At 37.6% G+C, this 23,500-nt stretch overlaps 1 protein-coding gene across 1 annotated transcript in view; it reads left to right on the top strand.

The window, feature by feature from the left end:
• The window catches only part of LOC306852331 (protein bicaudal C homolog 1-like), a 115,147-nt gene that overhangs the window by 38,010 nt on the left and 53,637 nt on the right, over positions 1-23,500 (top strand). Inside the window, exon 3 of the mRNA XM_079389066.1 lies at positions 10,161-10,230. Coding sequence (XP_079245192.1) covers positions 10,161-10,230 — 70 coding nt within the window. The remainder of the gene's footprint in view (positions 1-10,160; positions 10,231-23,500) is intronic.

Below are 23,500 nucleotides of genomic sequence, written 5' to 3'. Positions count from 1 at the left end.
TGAGATTGATGTAAGTTATTTTTTAGAAAATAAATGTTTCTGTTGTCTCCTGCCTGTTTATTTCACATTTTGATGCAACAACAGTGTGATTACGTGTTCATATTTTATGTAAACATTGATGTCTGTGTTTTTCATTGCAGAACTCAAACCAACTTTGGAGTTGTCTGATTTGGAGAGTCATCATTATTGGTCTTCCTTCCTTAAAGGAATAGTTCACACAAAACATCATTTACTTGCCCTCATGTCATTACAAACCTATAAGACTTTTGTCTGTCTTTACAACACAAATGAATATATTTTTAATTTTCTCTCATAATTCTTTGTTAATCCATTGAGAGTCTGGATAATCTGTATTTTCAAGATTCATGAATTGCAATGGAGGACAAAATTTAAGAGAATATTAAATATATTTATTTGTGTTCCAAAAATTAGCAGAGTTTGTATGGGTCTGGAACAACATGGGGGAGAGTAAATTATGACCATTTTAATTTTTTGGTGAACTAACCCTTTAAAGAGCAGCCCTCCACATACATGGAAATCTGTGAGGTATGTGAATGTCATGTCTGTTTTAATGTTTCAGTAAAGAAGTAGCTTTCTGAAAGCAATATATTTAAACAATATTTCATGCCCTCACACTAGTACTGCCACTATAGCATTCTAGAGCGCTGTGGTAGACAGACATTAAACAACCACACAAAGTGGCTGAAATGATAAAACAGACTATTTACCTATCCTTACTGATGTGGATGCACTTCTATCTGAAAATGGATAGTTTAATTCAATGTTTTCTTTTTTCAAATGTTTTTCTCTTTTTAGGCCACTGATGAAGAAAAGGCGGTGACTGGGATGAATGCTGGTCAAAGAGGAGAATGACATTTCCCCCAAACTGATGCAACAGTGGTTTTAAAGGAGGACGCTGCCCTGGATGTTGTAAAAGATGTCACATGCTGTGCTGATGGGGCTTCTTCATGACTACATCAATTATGCAAAAGAGATCATGAAAATTGGCAGTGATGCATGATCAGTATTCATGGACTATGAAACAAACTGTAAGTGTATAATTTGTAAAAACCAAATGTTAAATGCTTGTTCTGTGTTTAGTAAAACTGGAGTTTACACTCTGTCATTTATACACATGCTCACATTCTTTCACACACATGCATCTGTTGAATGTTATAATATCAGTGTTAATATTGTGGTTTATTTGTGTACTGTCATGCCAGAATAGTTTGTAAAGTACTTAACTATTAACTAATTGTACAATTATTGTATAATAGTGTTTTTGTATATTTTTATGCAATATATAAAATTGGCCAAAAGTCCAATTTGATCAGAAGTTATATTCAATAAATGTTCAATGCTTCATTTATAAACTCTGTAGCTGTTAATGCCATACTTTTCTGCATTTCTTCTTACATGCATGTTACTTTTTGACTGTTTTCTCTTGTTTTTAATAAATATTTACCTTTTGAAAGTCATTCTTTGTGTGATTTTAAAATGTGAACAAGATTTGTAGGTTTAATTTGGGATCATTTTAGCCTAGCAATGTAGTAATTTTAAACCATAAAAAAGCAACCCAGCATGTTGGGTTAAACATAATAACCCAACTTGTTGGGTTAAAAACCCCAGTGCTGGGTTCGTCCCTTTTTGACCCAGCGCTGGGTTGCCAAATAACCCAAATTGGGTTGTTTTTAACCCAGCAGTTTTTAGAGTGTACTATTTGTCATAAAAGCATGTCTGAGTGGAGGAGTCACTCACTCATACAGAAACAAGATGGTTACATATTGATGGTCATAATATATGTCGGAGGTTCAGGCTTTTTATTCCAAAAGGGCTGGTTTCTATTATGCTAATGAGTAATGCTTTGCTCAGCCATGTAAGTGACAGATATCTGGCCATTTAGCCATGTGCTTTTTGATCACGGATACCATCAATGAAAATAAAAGCCTTGTTCTGTCCAAGTTTCTAAATGACAAATTTGATTATACGCAATTAACAGTGGAAGTTTCCTTTGATCATTTGTCTAGATGTCCAAGCAGCTTAGAACCTCAGAGTAGCATCACTGCAGAGGTTTGGACGATGTGCAAAACAGCAGTGGTTCAAGATTCAGTGGTTCATTCAACCTCTTCTTCTGTCTTTATACGCAGAACTGTAGCTAAAAACTCTGTGAGCTCTGCAGTGTATTTTTGCTGTATGCTTGTGTTTACATTCATGATCTTAAACCAGTTATGCTTATTAACCTTAGCACTTTAAATTGTGTTATTTTAAATATTTTAAAGGACCCAAACTGTAAATTCTGAGAAAAAACTGACAAAAGCCCGGGAATTGTTTAATTGTTTCTTATGGGAATGTAAGCTAATTTCTGTATTTATGAGGGCTAATCAGGAATTTTATTGCTGCTTGAATCCAAAATGTCATTACTAACCTACTATTTTTACTAACACCAACTGCCGTCCGAATCCACATCTCTGTGTTTACAAGAATGGATCGATTGAAAATTCACAGTTTAAATCCATTTTGACCACTGCCGTGAAATGTACAATAACTGTTTCACTTTCCTGTAATTTGCATGTATTGTAGATATACTGTACACTTTTATTACTGAAATGCTGGAAAGTATTTAGAAGAACAGTATTTCATCGCCACTTCACCACAGCGAGTGGGAGCTGTTAAGAGCAAAAAGAAAGAAGAGAAAAGCAAGTTAACATTTGAAACGGGCCATCACTATTGCAGCAATAGATTTTCAATACAGTTTTAAAGTAAAAATATAAACCAAGCAGCTTTATGTTTACCTTGTAAATAAGAGGTTGCTTATTTGTGAAAATTTCCCCATTTTTAATGACATTCATCATTTTAAGAGATAAAATGCAAGCCAGAAAACCATTTCAACTGTAGCAAATCTATATTCCTGTTTTAAAATAGGAGATTGGAATAAAAAATAAATACGATATATAATAAATACGAATAATGGCTTGCTAAAAACAGAGCTGATTTTGACATGGTAAAATAGGTGTTTTTTACACTACCGTTGAGAAATTTTAACCAAAGTATGTTATAGACTTTTCATTAAGAACCTAAAGAATCATATCAACTTGGCATCCAATGGGCGTCCGATCACCCTTTTAACAAAAGTAACATTTTGCTCATAGACATCATATTCAGAATATGGCTGCAACCTGATTATAGGTGTGCATGTAAACATGGTCAGTCTATAACAATTGAGATCTGAATTGAGTTTTGAGTTGCTGAGAAAAACAAAGAAAAAGTAAGGTAAATATCACTCTTGGAACAGATGACTTTAGACTCCTGGCAAATTATAATGAGAGTATTCAAGAAATTCCAGAACAGAGTGAAGCTGTACTGCAAGACTCAAACAGTCACGCAAAGCTGTATAAACATGCAGTGACAGCTTTGTTGATTATAACAGGATGGGAGCGTTCTAGCATTTGTCTTGTTTTGGTTTCTTAATTCATTAAAACTAGCAATATAGTTTTCATGCTGCTCAGAGGGCTAGCATGACGTTGAGTGTTTAGTCAATGTTGATTTACTGATCTATAAAACAGCTTTTAGCAAATCATCCGGTTTATTTGCTGAACAGTAGATGTGCTTTTGTTTTCAGTGAGCATGAATAGAGCGCCCTGGTTTGTTTTTCAATTCCCCCGATGCTTTCTATTTATGGAAGGGAATCTTCAAAGACAGCCATTTTTGAGGAGATCAAGAAAAACAGGGTGAGATTATGCATGTCCTCCCATTCCATATGATTCTGTAAAAACTGAGGCTTGTTTCTTACCCTGCAAGTCAAATGTCTCTGATGCTGAGCTGAATTTGTATAATGTGTCTCTCTCACTTGTGTAAGTTCACGCTCCCTACGTATCCAAATTTTGATAAAAAACAGGAACAATGTCACCCCGACCCAGTGGACCAAACACACTTCAGAGCATCAGCTGAGTCAATAGAAGGCCCCTTGTATTTTATAATGACACTTAAAGCTGTTTATGTGAACTAAGGCCCAAATTGAGTCTGGTCCTAAGTTCCAGAATTCCTTGCCGAACACCTGTGGCACCGCACAGCGGGACCAGGGCAGGAAACAGGTGGCAAACACAGTCTTGCATAATTTTGTCCATTCTCACGGTGGAGCACAGCAGGAGTGTGCGTGCACCAAAAACATACAGTAATCGCATGGTTTAATATATAACGCAAAGTCCTTTTTTTAAAAAACAAAACAAAAAAAACATGTCTTAGTAGTCTGGCACATGGAGTACACAAATGATGTTCAAGCTTTTTCACCCATTTTTTATTCTTTCCAACACATTTGTTAATGGGAAGCCATTGCAAAACCTCTGTTTTATGTGCATATCTACTCATATTATTTCATAGAAATTGCGGGAACATTTTGCTTTAATGGATTTCTGCAGATTGAAGGGCAATGATAGGCTTATGTTCTATTATATGTAAATGTATAACTATATTTTGATCCCAAAAGACATATTTTGTCTATATATCTGCCACAAAAATGGTGTTTTATTATCTTTTCTCATTAAATGTTATTTGTATCATGTACTAAATTTGTATTTAATTGGATTAATTCTTTTTAAACAATTTTTAGAACTGCTTGTTATTCATTTTTTAAGTAATTAATTTCTTCTTTTTTTTTTAGCTTTTTTCCCCATGTTGCAGTAGATGTCTTGGCTAAAATGTTAAATTTTTATAAAAATGTTTTGTTCATATTTGAACTATATTTTTTATCAGATTAGCAGATATTGTAGGCTTATTGTGCTGTTGTCATCACCTTTATATTCACATTCCAATTTATAAATTCAAAGAATAAAAATGAAATTTTAAATTTATACCTTTTTTGTCATATCGTGTATTTCATTTGAATATTAGTTTGATGTAAAAAAAAATAATAATAATAATAATCGATTTCTAGTACTTATTATATTATTATATTTTTTATGAGTGTTGTTTTGCTGTAGATGTTCAAAATGTTTTGTTGTAAGTTTCTGTACATTTGTTTATTCATATGTGAGATATATTTAGATTAGACTAGAAGATATCTTAGGCTCTTTGTGCGTTTGCCATCAACTTAATATTCACATCCTATTTTATAAATTCATAGAAAAATATTAAATTTGATCTGGCCCTAAAAATACAATATCCTTGAAACTACATCTCTGGGCTACCAGAGCTGAGTATTAATTCTGGGCTTGTTAAATTAACAGCCCATTTCATTTGTAAGAACATTAAAGCTGTTACAGAGCTATCCAGTAACATGTAAAATGGTTTGGCTGGGTAGGTTTTCAGGAGCTGTGTGTGGTCTGTTTGAATCATCTTTTAAGCGGGCACAGCTTTGCCAAAAACAGCATTCAGAACAGATAGCAGGATGCCAGCCAGAGTTCTTTGAGTGAGTCTGTCTAAAACGGAGCAAACAGAATTCTTCACAGTTGTAATTGATAAAGAACTGTAAAAGAGGAATATGAGATCTAGAGTGGCATCACTAGCATTCAACACACTGTTCCAAAACATTACATACTGCCTTGATGTTAACTGCCTTCAAAGGCAGAATCTTAAATGAAAGCTTATTTTGAACACTGTTTGTAGGCAACAAATCCTGGCGTATCATACAAGTTTCTGTAAAATGATGTTATGCTGCTTCTTGCACTTTTCACGGGACATTCAGAATGGCCAGTGAGTGGTACTAAAGTGGTACTAAAAATACATTAATTTTATCTGAAACAGATGAAGGTAAATTAGGCATCGGTTTTTTTTTTGCACTAAAACACTAAACCTTACCCTAAACCTAACCAATAGAATTAGCGAAAGCAAATATGAGATTAAAAAAAAGCTTAACCATGCCATTTTAACTTGATGCTAGAGGATTTGGGGATTTAATTGTGGCTTGTACCCGTTCTGCTTCATAAGTGTAATTCTGTACCAGGTGAGCTATCGAGCAAGTTTACTATATTTGAAAAACCATACATATGAAGCTGTTTATGTGATGAAAATCACATAATGTATTAGTTTACAAATCATGTGCTATGTTACTAGCATATTGAAATCATAACATAGTATTGTGGAAGGAACTATGCAAAAATAAGTTTATTAATCGATAAAATGCCCAAAATATTTGTAAAAAATGAATATAAGTTTTACTGCCTCTACTGTTCATTTCAATTGGAAATGGCAGTGAATTGTATATATACAGTAGGTATGTTTTTGGAGTTTCGCGAAAATATAATGGGCTATTTCCAATGATTTTCAATATTGTGCGATATTCATTTTGAATTCAGCAAAAAAGAAGGCATCTTAGAAGGCATAATAATGCAGTTTAGTGCCAACCATATAGACCAGCATTCGCATCTGGAGTGCTTGTGATGCCCACAGAAGGAGCTTACTGGGTTTTGGAACAGAGCCAGAGGTGACATCTGCTAGTAAGAGCCCTGGGAAGTGTCTACTGCCCAAAAGTGACTTCATCTTATTTGCTTCTTACTTAGTAGAGACACCTCAGAGTCATCTGTAAGACCTCTAGACTCTGTAATTAACCAGACAGCTACAATCTGAATCAGTGACCCTACAGGACTGTACTGGCCACTGCTGGTATCGTAAGATACATCTGCACAATGACTTTTACAAGCACTTTACTGGCCCTCACATCCTGTTCAAGCTCTCTCCCGATGGCTGTGGGCTTTTACATGCTCTATTTGTAATGCTGAAAATATTCAGAGGGATATTTTCTGTTTTACATTTATAGTTCCTTGGTTTCCACCAGAGATTTTTGACTTATTGCTCTAGATACTTTGAGATATTTTAATTGGGTGGTATTATTTTACTCTTACTGAACAACATATGTGACAGAGCGATATGGATCGTTACATGGGTGGTTTCAACAGATTATATTACGTCAAGCTTTATGTTGGGGATTGATGTTATTTGGCTAACAAATGGTGACTTGGTGTTCATAAGTTATTTTCAAATCCATTCTTACTGGATTTATTAACATTTTAGTTACAATGCTTAGACCATATTGATGTTCCTCTAACAAATTATTGAGAAAATGAAAATTTTGTAATTTACTCACCCTCATGCCATCCTAAATGTTTATAACGTCACACACCAAACAAGATTTTTGGAAAAATAAATCAGAAAAAAAATATATGAAGCAGCACAACTGTTTTCAATGACAATAGTAAATGTTTTTATGAGAAGCTAATATGAATATTAAGAGAATGAAAGAGAATGATTTCTGAAGGATCCTGTGACAGTGAAGACTTGAGTAATGCTGAAAATTCAGCTTTGCATCACAGGAATCGATTACATTTTAAAGTATATTTAAAAAGCAACCAGTTACTTTTAATAATATTATAGTTAATAATATTTCCATATTATTAAAATGACTGTTTCTATTGTGTTTTTTATCATAAATGCAGCATTGTTGGGCATGGACGAAAGCGTTGGTGAGCTTCCTTCAAATGTATTAAAAAATGTACAGTAGTGCAGTCATGCAACTCTTGGAGTAAAATTTTCCCTTCTGCAATTAATTGAACTCAAACCATTTATTGTAACTTACAGACTTAAACATTTTTGCAAATGTTTTATAATTACAGTAGATGCACTCTCTTAGGGGTTTTTTTCCATAGACAAAAAAACGTCTCAGGTTACGCATGTAACCATGGTTCCCCGAACGAGACGCTGCGTCCGAAGACGCTTAAGGAACGCCTTCAGCGTGACCGCGCTCTGAATCATCTGTACAATCAGTCCAATGGAAGGGCGAGGCGTCACGGGCGGGTGACGTCACGACCAGGAAGCTATAAAGGCACGTGCGGCAGAGCCGGCTTCAGCTTCTAGGAATGAAGCAAGCGCTGGCAGGGATGCCGGAAGTGTGGCTTCGAGACGCAGCGTCTCGTTCCCTTCGGGGAACCATGGTTTCATGCGTAACCTGGGACGTTCCCCTTCAGGAACATGAGCTGCGTCCGAAGACGCTTAGGGAACGAGATACCCACGCCACCAGACTGACAAGTCCCTGCCTAGTGTGTACTAGGACGAGAGGACAGAAGAGCCCGGAGCGGCTCGAATGTCGAGGTCATAAAACCTTACAAAAGTGAGGGGCGTGGACCACCCAGCAGCGTTGCAGATGTCCTGCATAGACACACCTGCTAGGAAGCCCTTGGAGGCCGCCACACCTCGGGTTGAGTGAACTCTGACTCCCATCGGCGAGGGGAGCTGAGAGGACTCATAGGCAATATTAATAGCATCCACTATCCACCTACTGAGGGTCTGCTTAGCAGCAGGAAGACCCCTCTTAGGAGGACCATAGCACCTTTCTCCACAGCTCTGTGGATGTACAGTACGTGCCCAGTACTCACACTGGACACATACAATTAAGCTTCTGCTGGTCGGGCTCCTTGAAGGGAGGAGGATAGAAGCCTTAGCGCACCGCGGAGGAAACGTGTAACTAGGGGGTGTCTACCCACTGACTGACCACAGACAGGAACGTGGTAGGCCGCAATGTCCGCCACGTACACCTTAATGGTGGAGTAGGTTAACCCTGCGGAGAGACGGGGCTGCAGAAACTCCAGAACTGTACCAATCGGGCAGTTAACTGGGTTGAGCTGGCGGTCTCCGCACCATGAAGTGAAGAGTGTCCACTTCAGGGCGTACAGTTTCCTCGTAGAGGGAGCTCTGGATTGGAGGATGGTCTCGACAACCTCGGTTGAGAGACCGGAAGCTATGAGCTGTGCCCCCTCAGTGGCCACACGTGAGAGGAGATCTCTCCGGACGAGGAGAGAAATCAGGTCTGAGAACCATACTCGGCCCGGCCAGAACGGCGCTACCAGTAGTAGACTGACCTCGTCCCGGCGCACTCTTGCCAGAACTCCCGGGAGCAGAGCGATAGGGACAAAAGCGTACAGACGAAGCCTCGGCCAAGTCTGCACCATAGTATCCAGTCCCAGAGGAGCTGGAGGAGTCAGAGAGAACAGGTCCACCTGGCCAAAAACTCTCCATATCTGCTTCACCACCTTGGGGTGAAGCATCCATTCCCCGGGCCTCGGCCCCTGTCTCGACAGAACGTCTGCTCCCACATTGAGATGCCCAGGAATGTGCACTGCTCTTAATGAGAGGAGTTTGCCCTGGGACCACACAAGGATCTGGTGCGCCAGCTTGTACAAGGGTCGCGACCGCAGACCTCCCTGGTAATCTTGAACACTTTTCTTTTAATGTCTTACGGAACACCAGTGTTTCAGTATGGTTAACCACATAGAATAAAGTTAGTTTATCCAAATAAAATTCCCAAAGCATCATTACGCGTTGTTAAGGTTGAGAGATAAATATTTTGATTATGAATTACCTGTATATGCATGTTGTTTTCTTTTTCTTGTCATCTAAATCTCAAAGAAAGGTGAAAAACTCCTCCCATGTTCAGTACTGTGAAAATGTAATCTTGACAGGAATGCACATTTCTTTTTCTTGGCTCTTCTCTGATATTGTAAGTAATTAGTGGTATGTCATTAATAACATATTAGCCAGACATTTTATTCAGATGACCAACATCAGATTATTGGAATGTGGATTACCATGGTGGTCCCAATTTCTGATGTTGACCGTTATTATGGAGAGGAAGTGAAGACAAACAGCAGTGCTATACATGCAGCAGCTTTATCACAATATTGGATAGTTAAGATGAAGTTATACATATAGTAGATGTACCTTTTTTGCAAGTTTTTAAAAGGCTCATATAATAGAATAAGAGTGAATGATATAAACTGTTGGTCAAAAGACTGGAATAATTATGCTTTTCGATGTTTTTGAAATAAGTTTTTTCTGCTCACCAAGGCTGCATTTGTTTAATCAAAAATACTGTAAAACAGTAATACTGTTAAATATTATTGCAATTTAAATGAGCTGTTTTCTATTTTAATACATTTAAAGTGTAATTTCTGTGTATTCCTGTGATGGTAAAGCTGAATTTTCAGCTTCATTACTCCATTCTTCAGGGTCACATGAACGTTCAGAAATCTTATCTTATCTAATATGCTGATTTTGAGCTCAGTGCTCCGTTATAAAAAAAAAAATCAACTAAATGTATTAGTATAAGTGAAACTGCCTGAAAAAAAGTTTAGAATATGGTCCTTTTAACATGTACGCCCTTTTCTGTCCCACAGGTCATGGAGGAGACAGATACTCAGATTGCATGGCCTTCCAAGCTGAAGATCGGTGCTAAGTCAAAGAAAGGTAAGAGCTGTGGTGTCCCTCATCTGAAATGTGCTCTGCTGAAGATTTGTGTGTACTAGTTTCTTATCTTATATGACACAGGACCAGTCACAAGGGTCTTTTTTTATTATTTTATTGAGATTTATACATCATCTGAGAGCTGAATAAATCAGCTTTCTGATTTATTCAAAGAATCTGAGGGAGCAAAAAAATCTAAATATTGAGAAAATCACCTATAAAGTTGTCCAAATGAAGTTCTTAGCAATGCATATTGCTTATCAAAAATGAAGTTTTGATATATTTACGGTTGGAAATTTACAAAATATCTTCATGGAACAAGATCTTTACTTAATATCCTAAAGATTTTTGGCATAAAAGAAACATCAATACAATTTTGACCCATACAATGTATTTTTGGCTATTGTCACAAATATTCCCCAGCGACTTAAGACTGATTTTGTGCTCCAGGGTCACATATTTCCATGCACTAATTTCAGTCAGTCAGAAAAAAAAAATTAATACGAATTCACATGGATCCACCAAAATGACTAATAATACAATTATTCATGCCTGGCCAGTAGTTGGCGACATCACTTTGTAAAGAAATACTATGCTTCTGTGGATGTTTGTATTTCTATAGACTGAACACATAATATGCATACATGTGACTTTGCCATTTTCACAAATTCACATTTTTTGCAGTTTACACATGATAACAGTATCATTTTCAAATACGGTACTTGCACTTTGAATCCCGTTTTCAAAAGTTTGCGTTTTCAGGCCCCCCAAAACACTTGTTGTCTAAATGAATGGCCAAAACACATAAAATATTTTCCATTTTTGGCTGAAAATAGTGTCTTGTAAATAACTTCTCACTCTCCTCCACTGACCAATAACCATCAACAATAAAAAGAGCTAGCTAGTTTAACTGATTCTTAACACGTTCTGTGACAAGCGGAAGAGATGAGACCTGTTTTCCAGGTTTTTCATCTATTTTTCAGATGCGCTGTATCAAACAACTGTACATCAATATAAATGCAGAATTGCCTCATGTCTTATAGTTTAGAAAAAATATATTATAAAATATATATCATACAAACTGAATATACCACCCAGCCCTAGTATTTGCAAAGTATTTTTGAATCCCAATTAAGAAAGTAGTGAGATTCTAGGGTTTACATGGCTAAAATTTTCATATTAAACAGCTTATTTAAGATTTCATTCTGACTGAAATTTCAATCAGTTCACATGAATCATCAATCTGATTATAAATGAATTATATGGTTGCATGTAAACGCACCCACGATACTGTTTAGCATTCAACACTCTTACTCTTGTTTCACTGGAATTTGTCTTATCGAAGTGTTACATAAATGATGTGGTTGCAAAACAACATTTTAAATATCTTCACATAGTCATCACTGACAGTATCTTGGCTTCAGGGTCAGATGGATCCTCCTAGTAGTATCTCAGCATTGGCTACCCTGATTACAGTCATCTTTTGTCTAGTTATTGTAAGAAGAGGACAACTTGCACTTTATATTATCAGTCCTGTTTTGACCATATGTTTGTTTGGAATATTATCTTACAGTGTATCAGTGGATATTCATGAGGTTTGCACTGGGCTGCTTCATTCTGTTTTGGAATCATCCGAAACTTAATCACTATTATTGTGTTCAAGTCAATTCAGTTCTTCCATTTTACCACTTTACATATTAAACTTTGGCACATAACTCGGCCTGAACTGCTGCTGTGGAAAAAATGAATGAATTTGCTACAGAAAAATGAATGTGGAAATGAATGATTAAATCATGTGGCTTTTTGAGAAGAGGTGGACTATTGCTTTTCTAAGCATTCAGACTTAAAAGATTTGACTCTTTTGACTTGGAAAAGTAAGCAACCACTCAGAACAACATGCATTGCAAACACAAAGCAGTTTGTAAGAAAACAGAAAAGTCTTTTAACGCATATTTAAAATAGAAATCAATGTAATAATATTTTACATTATATCAATGTTTGTATTGTTTTTTGGTCAAATAAATGCAGCCTTGAGGATAAGAGGCTGTTTTGAAAATATGAAAGTTTTACCAACCAAACCTTTAAATAATAGAGTGCAAAGTATAAGTACCAGAAATACCATATTCCATGTATTTTGGACCTGCATACTATTGTTTTGGCATGGTACTATTTTGAAAGTAACTTTATTCTTGGAATACCCTGGTAAACCAAGAAGCAATTGCAGTACCATGGTATTACCATCTGAAACATCACTGGTACCATGGTACTACCACAACACCTATACGTACAATTCAATACTTTCCAAATGATGCACTTTTCACAGAGGTAAACTACTGATGAACTTTGCTGAGTCTCCTTTGATACTGAAATATTTTTTTAAGTCATAATGTCAATCAAACATTTGTAAAAAAAAAAAAGTGTTTCATTACTCTCTGTAAAGTTTTAAGAGCTTATGGCAACAGTAATAATGTTGCGATCAAGAGGACGGAATGCAAACAATGACAACAGCTTGGCCATTCCAAACAAACATCAGATCAAGTTCATATGCGCTAACAATGTGTTTTCATGGTCAAAGGCCAGTCGCATTCCTGCGAGTGGTTTATGTTGGCGCGGGCATTGCCTGAGCTGACAAAAATGTTACATAATCATTTGTGGTTATCTGGTGATTGCATGCAACAAACATCCCAGCTAATTAATGATGGAAAACACATGCAAGGTTCTGACATGTGGACTGCACCAGGCCCGGCTTAGCCTTTGCGGCCTTCAGGGACCTGCTGTTTCCTGCGAGTCTGTCTGCATCTTATGATGACAGTTAAGACGTGTTGATCCTGCGCAACACCTCTGGTCAGGCTCTGGTCATCTAGATAGCACAGCATGCGATTGAGCCAACAACCTTGACTTTTGTCACTGGGTGTATGTAATTGTTGAGGAGCAGAGATGTTTGTAGTTTAGGGGATTGAATGCACTAGCCCTAAACTAATTCACTTTATTCAAATAACTTTTAACAAAAAAAGTGGTATATACATTATACAATTTCCTGTAAATTGGCTCATAATGTTATATTTTATGTGACTGCATATATTAGTATGTTGTTTAATGCTTGTAGGCCATCAAAGTTACCATATTTGTGCATTATTTCAAACTGTTTTATAAATGATATAATATAATATAAATTATAGTTTCTAGTTATTGGCAACTAATATATCAATAGCAATTGCATATGTATTATCCACATCTGTCCTCTACCTCTCTTTTCTTAGTAAATTATGGAGGAAAACACTCTCTTAATGAAATTCTTTTTTATAAATCAAATCTAGATGTGATGTTAAACAAAAGTATAACCATTTGAATTCTTTGCGTAAAGGAATTTAATCTTAATTGAAGCTGGACACGTATTAAAAATCTGCCATAATCATTAAGTTTGAGAAATGTTTATATTTTTTAACATTTATAATGTATATTTCTATGGCATTTTTTAAGTGTTTGCATGTCCTTTGAGTTTTAATGCAGTTTGAGAAACTGAGAAATTTGTGAGCATTGCTGCATACATTTACTTTTGCCTTCATACCAAGTTCATTGGAAAAATGTGTCTGTGGCAACATTTCAGCAAAATGTTATTACATTGCTTCTTGCACGTTTCACAACAACATGAAAGTGAAATGTCCAGCAAGTTGCACTAAATGTGCATTACTTTTACTACCTACACTAAACCTTACCATAAACCTAACCAACAATGTTAACAATAGCAAACATGTGATAAAAATATATTTTCTGAAGCAACCATGCCATTTTAGCTTGATTCTACAAGTCTTTGAACTCTTTTAACACTGTACGTAATGCTGTACCGGGTGAGCTACTGAGCAAGTTTACTACATCAGAAAAGCCATATAGAGCTGGTTTTGTGATGCAGACTTCAAATTGTATTTGTTTACAAACATCATGCACTATGGTAAAATCATTTGAGTTTAGTTTGCATTTTTACAGTGCACTATTTTTCACTGTGAGTGTCGTTACTGGAACCAGTATTTGGTCATTTTATTTTTCTGCAAAAAAAGTGGAAGATTACTAAAAATTTTATATTTTCATCTGTATGCTAGGCATGTCTCTTGGTGGCTGAAAGTGCTTTACTAATACCATGGCCTCAACTGCTTAATAATGACAGATACTTTGCAGACACATTTACAGGCTCCTAAAAGTCTCTGGATCATCTGGGATGGAACCAACACCCACAGTTATGTGTTATTATCTCTCGCCTCTATTGACCAAAGAGCCATCACAACTAATGCAGTCATCATCGCCTTCGTATGGGCCCTAACTGGAATGCTAGGAACTAGAAACGGCCCGAGACCAAAATGCAGCTTGCGGTATATTTATGTGGCTCCTGAGGACGCATTCCATTTCTGCAGAGTCTGAGCTGACATAGGGAGTTTTTATCTTAGTCTCTGAAGTCGCTTGCGGTCTGTTTCACTCATTTGCTATCGTAAAGCTCAGGTTGATACTCCGCAGACCTTCACACAGCACTGTCACAAAAAAGGTTGAGTTTGATTTCCTCTGAAAGACTTTGCTTCTTTCAGAGTTTTCATTCTGTGTGTGCATGCTGACATTAAATCAAAATGATGTCCTCTTTGTTGTATCTTAGCGGCATGTAGTGAATGTCCTGTTCTAAAATTAGCAACATTTCATTTGTTGCTGGAACTTTTCAAGTCAACATGGATTCAGAATTTACCCTATATGTATTTTGTTAATGGTTTTTTCGAATGAGTCATCTGTGCATGTTATTGTAAAAAGCAAAAAAAGCTAGTCTTTGTTATCTTCCTTAAACTCTTTTAGGACTGACATCACTATGCACTGCTATTTGTCAACCTCTTGTCACAAACCACTTTTCATAATGTAATCACCATGCAATCTTGTGGCCTTTTCTGATTGAATATCCTGTTTCAATTGCAAATACATCATATTACAAAAATAACATGGATTGTGAATGCTGCTTTGTTGCCTTTAAAGGCTAATGTGATATTTTATTTAAGACATAATCAGTTTAAATAGAAGAAGCAATATATATATACATATATATATATATATATATATATATATATATATATATGTATATGTTCAGTGAGGGAAAAAAAATTGATACCCTGCTGATTTTGTACGTTTGCCCACTGACAAAGAAATGATCAGTCTATAATTTTACTGGTAGGTTTATTTTAACAGTGAGAGACAGAATAACAACAAAAAACCCAGAAAAACACATTCAAAAAAGTTATAAATTGATTTGCATTTTAAAGAGTCAAATAAGTATTTGATCCCCTATTAATCAGCAAGATTTCTGGCTCCCATGTCTCTTTTATACAGGTAAGGAGCTGAGATTAGGAGCACTTTCTTAAAGGGAGTGCTCCTAATCTCAGTTTGTTACCTGTATAAAAGACAACCTGTCCACAGAAACAATCAATCAATCAGATTCCAAACTCTCCACCATGGCCAAGACCAAAGAGCTGTCCAAGGATGTCAGGGACAAGATTGTAGACCTACACAAGGCTGGAATGGGCTGCAAAACCATCGCCAAGCAGCTTGGTGAGAAGATGACAATAGCTGGTGCAATTATTCGCAAATGGAAGAAACACAAAATAACTGTCAATCTTCCTCGGACTGGGGCTCCATGCAAGATCTCACCTCGTGGAGTTTCAGTGATCATGAAAACAGTGAGGAATCAGCCCAGAACTACACGGGAGGATATTGTCAATGATCTCAAGGCAGCTGGGACCATAGTCACCAAGAAAACAATTGGTAACACACTACGACGTGAAGGACGTTGAAAATGGGTTGTGGATGGGTATTCCAGCATGACAATGACCCAAAACCCATGGCCAAGGCAACAAAGGAGTGGCTCAAGAAGAAGCACATTAAGAGTCCTGTAGTGGCCTAGCCAGTCTCCAGACCTTAATCCCATAGAAAATCTGTGGTGGGAGCTGAAGGTTCCAGTTGCCAAACGTCAGCCTCGAAACCTTAATGACTTGGAGAGGATCTGCAAAGAGGAGTAGGACAAAATCCCTCCCGAGATGTGCGCAAACCTGGTGGCCAACTACAAGATACGTTTGACCTCTGTGATTGCCATCAAGGGTTTTGCCACCAAGTACTTAGTCATGTTTTGCAAAGGGGTCAAATACTTTTTGAAATAAATTTCATAATTTTTTTTAAATGCATTTTTCTGGATTTTTTTGTTGTTATTGTCTCTCACTGTTCAAATAAACCTACCATTAAAATTATAGACTGATCATTTCTTTGAGTAGTGGTTCAAACGTACAAAATCAGCAGGGGATCAAATAATTTTTTTCCTCACTGTATCTATGTATGTATGTATCTGTCACGTTTATGTTCCTGTTTGGTCATGTTCCTGTGTTGCTTGATAAGTTCATTCAGTTCCACCTGTGATATATATATATATATATCACTGGTATTCCGTCCATATAAGCTGCGAATGCTCCGCATACCAAGGCCATCTGCGAGAATGAGTTTGTGGGAGTTTTAACTCCTGTTCAATGGGAATAAAAAAATAATAATTTAGATGCAGAGACACATATAGAGCAGGGGAATCCCCCATCTTCCCACCCTCTAAATATTACGTATCATAATGTAACTATGTGTAAATGTTATTTGGCGGTTTTTACTTGGAAATGCAGCTATATTTTTTTTCTAGCATTCGAATAACAATGGATAAACCTGAAACGATAGAAGGAGGATTGGAGATGAATTTCATTTAAAAAAAAAAAGGTATGAAATGTGCATATATATATTTTTTATTTATTTAACCTTTATTTAACCAGGAAATTTAAAAACTCTTGAGATTTAAAATCTCATTTACAAGAGGGTCCTGGCATAACTGAATGCCCGTTTACCCATATTAGTACGAACTTTAGGGATGCTTAAAAGATAATAGTCCTGTGAGCGAAGCCCATAATTCTTTACATCTTTTTGAAAGATATTCTGCTGTAAATATGAGGGAAGTAAACCTAAAATTACTTTATATATAAATAAATACCAATGCTTAAGTCTACGGGATGACAATCCCGGCCATCCAACCCGAGAGTACAAAGAACAATGATGAGTAAGGGCTTTTGAATTTGTGATGAACCTTAATGCTCCATGATAAACTGAATCCAACGCCTGTAAACAATGCTTAGGTGCCTGCATATATATGATATCACAGTAATCCAACACTGACAAAAATGTAGCTGCTACCAATCTCTTCCTTGCTGCAAGAGAGAGACAATACTTGACTCTAAAAAAAGGCCCAGTTTCGACTTTAATTTCATCACAAGGTGCTGAATATGAGGCCCAAAAGAAAGAGAATCATCAATTAAATTAAATCAATCAATTAAACCCCAGGTATTTATACTTGGATACTACTTCAATTTCCAAACCCTGAAGAGTAGTAATTGAGCATAAGTTTGAATGTGCAGACTTTCTTTTTGTAAACATCATAAATTTAGATTTCTCTGCATTTAGAACAAGTTTTAATTTGCTCAGTGTATGCTGAACTGCATCAAAATCAGATTGAAGATGATTCACAGCCTGGTCCAATGTTGGTGCAGAAGAGTAAATCACCATATCATCAGCGTATAGGTGAAAACTTGAATGTACAAGGTTATTCCCAATATTATTAATATATAAAATAAATGATAATGGCCCAAGAACCGATCCCTGTGGTACGCCGATCTTTACATTCCGAGTACTAGAAGTGAGTCCCTCTATATTTATACATTGAGATCTATCCGATAAGTAATTAACAAACCATCCAACAGTATTTAGTGATAAACCTACGCTAAGTAGTCTCTGCTTCAAAATTTCATGATCTACGAGATCAAAAGCCTTAGATAAATCAATAAAAAGAGCAGCACTATGGTTTTTATTATCCAATGAAACCATTAAATCATTTAACACTTTTAGAATTGCTGTGGATGTACTGTGTTTTTTCCTAAAACCGGATTGGAACTCTGATAAGACATTTTTAGAAGATAGAAAGTCTTTTAATTGATCATTTACAAGCGATTCCAAAACCTTTGATAAAATAGACAATTTCGAAATAGGCCTATAATTATTCAATACAGTTGGATCACCCCCTTTAAATAATGGCCGAACATAAGCAGTTTTCTAGATAGAAGGAATTTCATTTGTAGATAAAGAAAGATTAAAAAGATAGGTTAGTGGTGGCGCAATAATATCAGCTGCCAACTATAAGAAATGTGGATCCAACTTATCTGGACCAGCCTGTTTCCTACTATCTAAAGATTTAAGTGCCTTATTAACCTCTGAAACTGTTACTGGATTAAAATCAAATAATTGATCTACCTTAAAATGATTTACACTAGAGTACATTTACATTTACATTTAGTCATTTGGCAGACGCTTTTATCCAAAGCGACTTACAATTGGGGAATACAAAAAGCGATTAATCTTGAAGAGGCAATCAGACAGAGGAAGTGCTCTTAACACCAAGTCTCAGTCATTGTTCAAATAAGTACAAGCTAGTAAGTGGAGAGAAAGATAGAGGGAAAGGGTTTTTTTTTTTTTTTTTGAGTTTAAAGTACTGCCGAAAGAGATGAGTTTTCAGTTGTTGCTTGAAGATTGCCAGAGATCCGGCGTTCCGGATAGGGGTGGGAAGATTATTCCACCAGCCAGGAATGGTGAACGAGAATGTTCTGGAGAGTGATTTTGAGCCTCTCTGTGATGGTACCACAAGGCGTCGCTCACTAGCAGATCTCAAACTTCTGGAGGGGATGTAAGTTCGTAATAGTGAGTGGAAGTAGGAGGGTGCTGAGCCTGTGGTAGTTCTGTACGCAAGCATCAGTGTCTTGAACTGGATGCGAGCTGCCACTGGTAGCCAGTGCAAGGAGGTGAAGAGAGGTGTAACATGCGCTCTTTTGGGCTCGTTGAAGATCAGTCGTGCCGCTGCATTCTGAATCATTTGTAGAGGTTTGATTGTGTTTGATGGCAGACCAGCCAGAAGAGCATTGCAGTAGTCCAGTCTAGAAACAACAAGGGCCTGGACAAGAAGTTGCGCAGCATGCTCTGTCAGAAAGGGCCTGATCTTTCTGATGTTGTGTAGTGCAAACCTGCAGGATCGTGCAGTCTTTGCAATGTGCTCTTTGAAGGTCAGCTGGTCATCAAAGATTACACCAAGATTTCTGACCGAAGTTGATGGGGTAATCATTGATGAGCCTAACTGAATCGTGAAGTCATGCTGTAGAGTCGGAGTGGCAGGGAAGACCAGAAGTTCCGTCTTTGCCAGGTTGAGCTGTAGGTGATGTTCTTTCATCCATGCCGAGATGTCCGCCAGGCAGCCTGAGATCCGTGCAGCTACCGTTGGGTCATCTGGTTGAAAAGAGAGATAGAGCTGTGTGTCATCGGCATAGCAGTGATAGGAGAAGCCATGTGCATGTATGATGGGACCCAGCGATGTAGTGTATGTGGAGAAGAGGAGGGGTCCAAGAACCGATCCCTGATTAACTCCAGTGACCAGTTGATGTGGTTTGGATACCTCCCCTCCCCAGGCCACCCTGAAGGATCTACCGGTGAGATAGGATTCAAACCAGCGAAGTGGAATCCCAGTGATGCCCAGTGATGAGAGTGTAGACAGGAGAATCTGATGATTGACAGTGTCAAAAGCAGCAGAAAGATCCAGCAGAATGAGGACTGACGATTTGGAATCAGCCTTTGCAGTTCGCAGGGCTTCAGTGACTGAGAGTAGCGCAGTCTCTGTTGAATGGCCACTCCTGAAACCTGACTGTTTAGCATCCAGTTTGTTGTACTGTGAAAGAAACCGCGAGAGCTGGTTGAAGACAACTCGTTCGAGTGTTTTCCCTATGAATGGAAGGAGAGAGACAGGTCTGTAGTTATCTAAAATAGAAGCGTTTAATGTAGGTTTTTTGATCAGTGGGGTTACCTGAGCCTGCTTGAATGCTGTGGGGAAGGTGCCTGTGAGGAGAGATGTGTTGATAATGTGTGTGAGTGTCGGTAAGAGTGTGGGAGAGATTGTTTGGAGAAGGTGTGAGGGGATCGGGTCGAGAGGACATGTTGTAGGATGGCTGGAGAGGAGAAGTTTGGATACTTCTGCCTCGGTGAGGGGACAGAAGGAGAAGATGGGAGTTAGAGCAGTGGATGTGGTTGATTGGAGGTCCTGTGGAGTTGAGAACTGGTTACTGATTGTTCTAGTTTTGTCTGTGAAAAAAGAGGCAAAGTCATCAGCGGTTATCAAAGTGGTGGGAGGTGGAGGAGGGGGACAGAGGAGAGAATTAAATGTTCTGAAGAGATTACACATGTCTGGAGCGCTGGTGATCTTGTTGTGGAAATGTGAGGATTTGGCAGTGTGGACTTCAGTAGAGAAAGATGAAAGCAAAGACTGATACCTACTCAGGTCCGACGGATCGTTTGATTTGCGCCATTTTCTCTCTGCCGCTCTGAGTTTGGTCCGATTTTCACAAAGAATATCGGATAACCAGGGGTTAGAAGGAGCAGCCCGTGCTGGCCTGGAGGAGAGAGGACAGATGTCGTCTAGACAAGAGGTTAAGGTAGAGCATAAAGTGTCAGTGGCTGCATTTACATCCAGAGAAGAGAAATGGGTAGGTGAGGGAAGAGAGGAGGATACTACAGAGGAAAGAAGGGAGGGGGAAAGGGAGCGTAGGTTGCGTCTGAAAGTAACCGGTAAGGGAGATGGTGGCACCTGGGTAGCAAAATGTAAAGTAAATGTAATGAAGAAATGGTCAGAGATATGTAGTGGTTGTACCAGAATGTTATCTGTAGAACAATTGCGTGTGTAAATTAAGTCGAGTTGGTTACCTGATTTGTGCGTGCTAGTAGTGGTGAGGCGTTTGAGATCAAATGAAGCTAGGAGTGACTGGAAGTCTGTAGCATAAGGCCTGTCTAGGTGAATGTTGAAATCGCCGAAGACTAAGAGTGGAGTGCCATCCTCCATGAAAGAGGACAGCAGTCCGTCCAGCTCATCTAGGAAGGTTGGTGGTATTTGGCCCGGTGGACGATAGATTACCACAATCTGGAGTCTTATAGGAGCTGTCACAGTAACGGCATGCAATTCAAATGAGTTGAGATTGCCTAGGGGAGAGTGGGTAGAGTATTTCCAATTGTTAGAAATGAGCAAGCCAGTGCCCCCACCCCGGCCAACTTGCCTAGGGGTGTGAGAGAAAGAGAAATTGTGAGAGAGAGCAGCTGGGGTTGCCGTGTCTTCTGGACGAATCCAGGTCTCAGTCAAGCCCAGGATGCTGAGTGTGGAATGTAAGGAAAATGCAGAAATGAAGTCGGCTTTGTTGACAGCTGACTGGCAACTCCAAAGACCTACAGAGAAAGAAAGAGGTGCAGTGGAAGATGTAGAGATGCGCAGGTTAGCAGGGTTACGTAACCTTCTGCGTGTATTTTTAGAGCGAGGTAGAGAGAGAACCGGAATGGTTTGGAAACACATGATAGAGGATAGAGTATAGGAAAGCGTGAGGAAGATAAAAAGGATACTTAAGTGAGCGCTCGGTGTCGTTGCTCGGTCAAAGTCGCGCAGGAGAAAGTCGTCTGTCTTTACACTCGTTGGTCTTCACACGAGGAGGCTGAACGCTTCCACTGACGCTTCCGCGTCAGCGCTCTGACATCAAATAAATACAGTCTAAGAAACTAGAGTGAAAACAGCCGTTGCCGGCTTCTGATCAGCCCAGCCAATAAGGTAGGACTGCTAATAGCTCAAGACGAAACTAACACTTTGCACAATCACACAGACTCGTTCTCAGCTGAGGCGCAAATTATTCTAATTACCAGTAAGTGCAATCAAACAGAAAAAACAACGAAAATGCAGAGTAGAAATAGGTAGGAAACGAACTATTCCTTCCTAGTAGCAAGTAAATTATTTAAACAACAGAACTGCGACCAAGTTATTCAAAACACTTACGCGAGCTGTCGTCCATCTCTTCTGGTGACTAATCGGCTTTCCCAACCTTAGAGCAGTTAACTTAAACAGTTAAGGAATTAACATGGGTCAAATTTTGGGACTCATGAAGTGAACCAATGGCCACAAAATGTTCATTTAAACAATCTATTATCTTAGCTTTATCCACAATTTTACATGAATCCTTAATAATACATGATGGAGAATCTGAATTTGAATGACTTCCAATGAGACTTTTAATATTTTTCCAAAATATTTTCGAATTATTTATATTATTTGAAGTTTCTAAAAGAAAGTAGTCAACCTTAGTCTTTCTAATTGCAGCAGTGGACATATTACGCAATTGTCTGAAAATCAACCAGTCTTCATTTAGATTAGAACTTCTGGCTTTAGACCAAGCCAAATTACGATCTCGAAGTAGATTTGACAATTTGGGGGTAAACCATACATTATGTCTACCTTTAACTCTAAATTTTCTAAAAGGAGCATGCTTATTTATAAAATAGGTAAAACTTTCATAAAAATAATTCCATGCACTTTCAACTTCTGGAATAAGATAAATTTTTCCCCAATCAAAATGATATAAATCATGTAAAAAACCTTGTTCCTTAAAGTGATTCATATCACGTTTAGTAATAATACATGGTTTAGATTTGGGAATTTTTGTATTCCTAACCGTAGCAACTACACAGTGGTCACTTATATCATTTGCGAATACAGATGCCATGGAATATTTATGAGGGACATTAGTTATAATTAAATCAATTAATGATGAATTTTCAGGACATTTTAAATTTGGTCTAGTTGGACTATGTACTATCTGAAAAAGATTAATAGAATTACAGTAAGCTTTTAAATCATCAGATACTAACACCGATCAGAACTAATTCTTTAGGGTCTAGATCTGATATTATCTGTGCCAAAGAAGATAAGGTTTCATTTACTGCTGAGGGTGGCCTATAGCAACCAACTAATGTAATATTGCAGGTTTTAGAAACCTCAATATTTAAAGCTAAAAGATCAAATTGATTTTTTACTGATTTAGATAAAAGTACATTCGTAATATATTTATTTTTAATAAAGACTGCAACTCCACCTCCTCTATTAGATCGATCAGCCCTATAAACATTATAACCGACAATGCTAATGTCCTTATTTGAAATAGAATTTTTTAACCATGTCTCTGATAGAACCATAATATCTGCATCAGTTGTATCTGCCCAGATACGTAACATATCCAACTTTGTGAGTAAACTGCGAACATTTAAATGAACAATCCCAAGACCAGTCCTTGATTTAAAATCAGAAGGTGTGTTAAAACTTGTGACAACA

This window comes from Barbus barbus (assembly GCF_936440315.1).
Source record: "Barbus barbus genome assembly, chromosome: 32".
Classification (NCBI taxonomy): Eukaryota; Metazoa; Chordata; class Actinopteri; order Cypriniformes; family Cyprinidae; genus Barbus; species Barbus barbus.
Note: the sequence above shows the minus strand (reverse complement) of the source record. Positions and strands in the feature narration are given on the sequence as shown.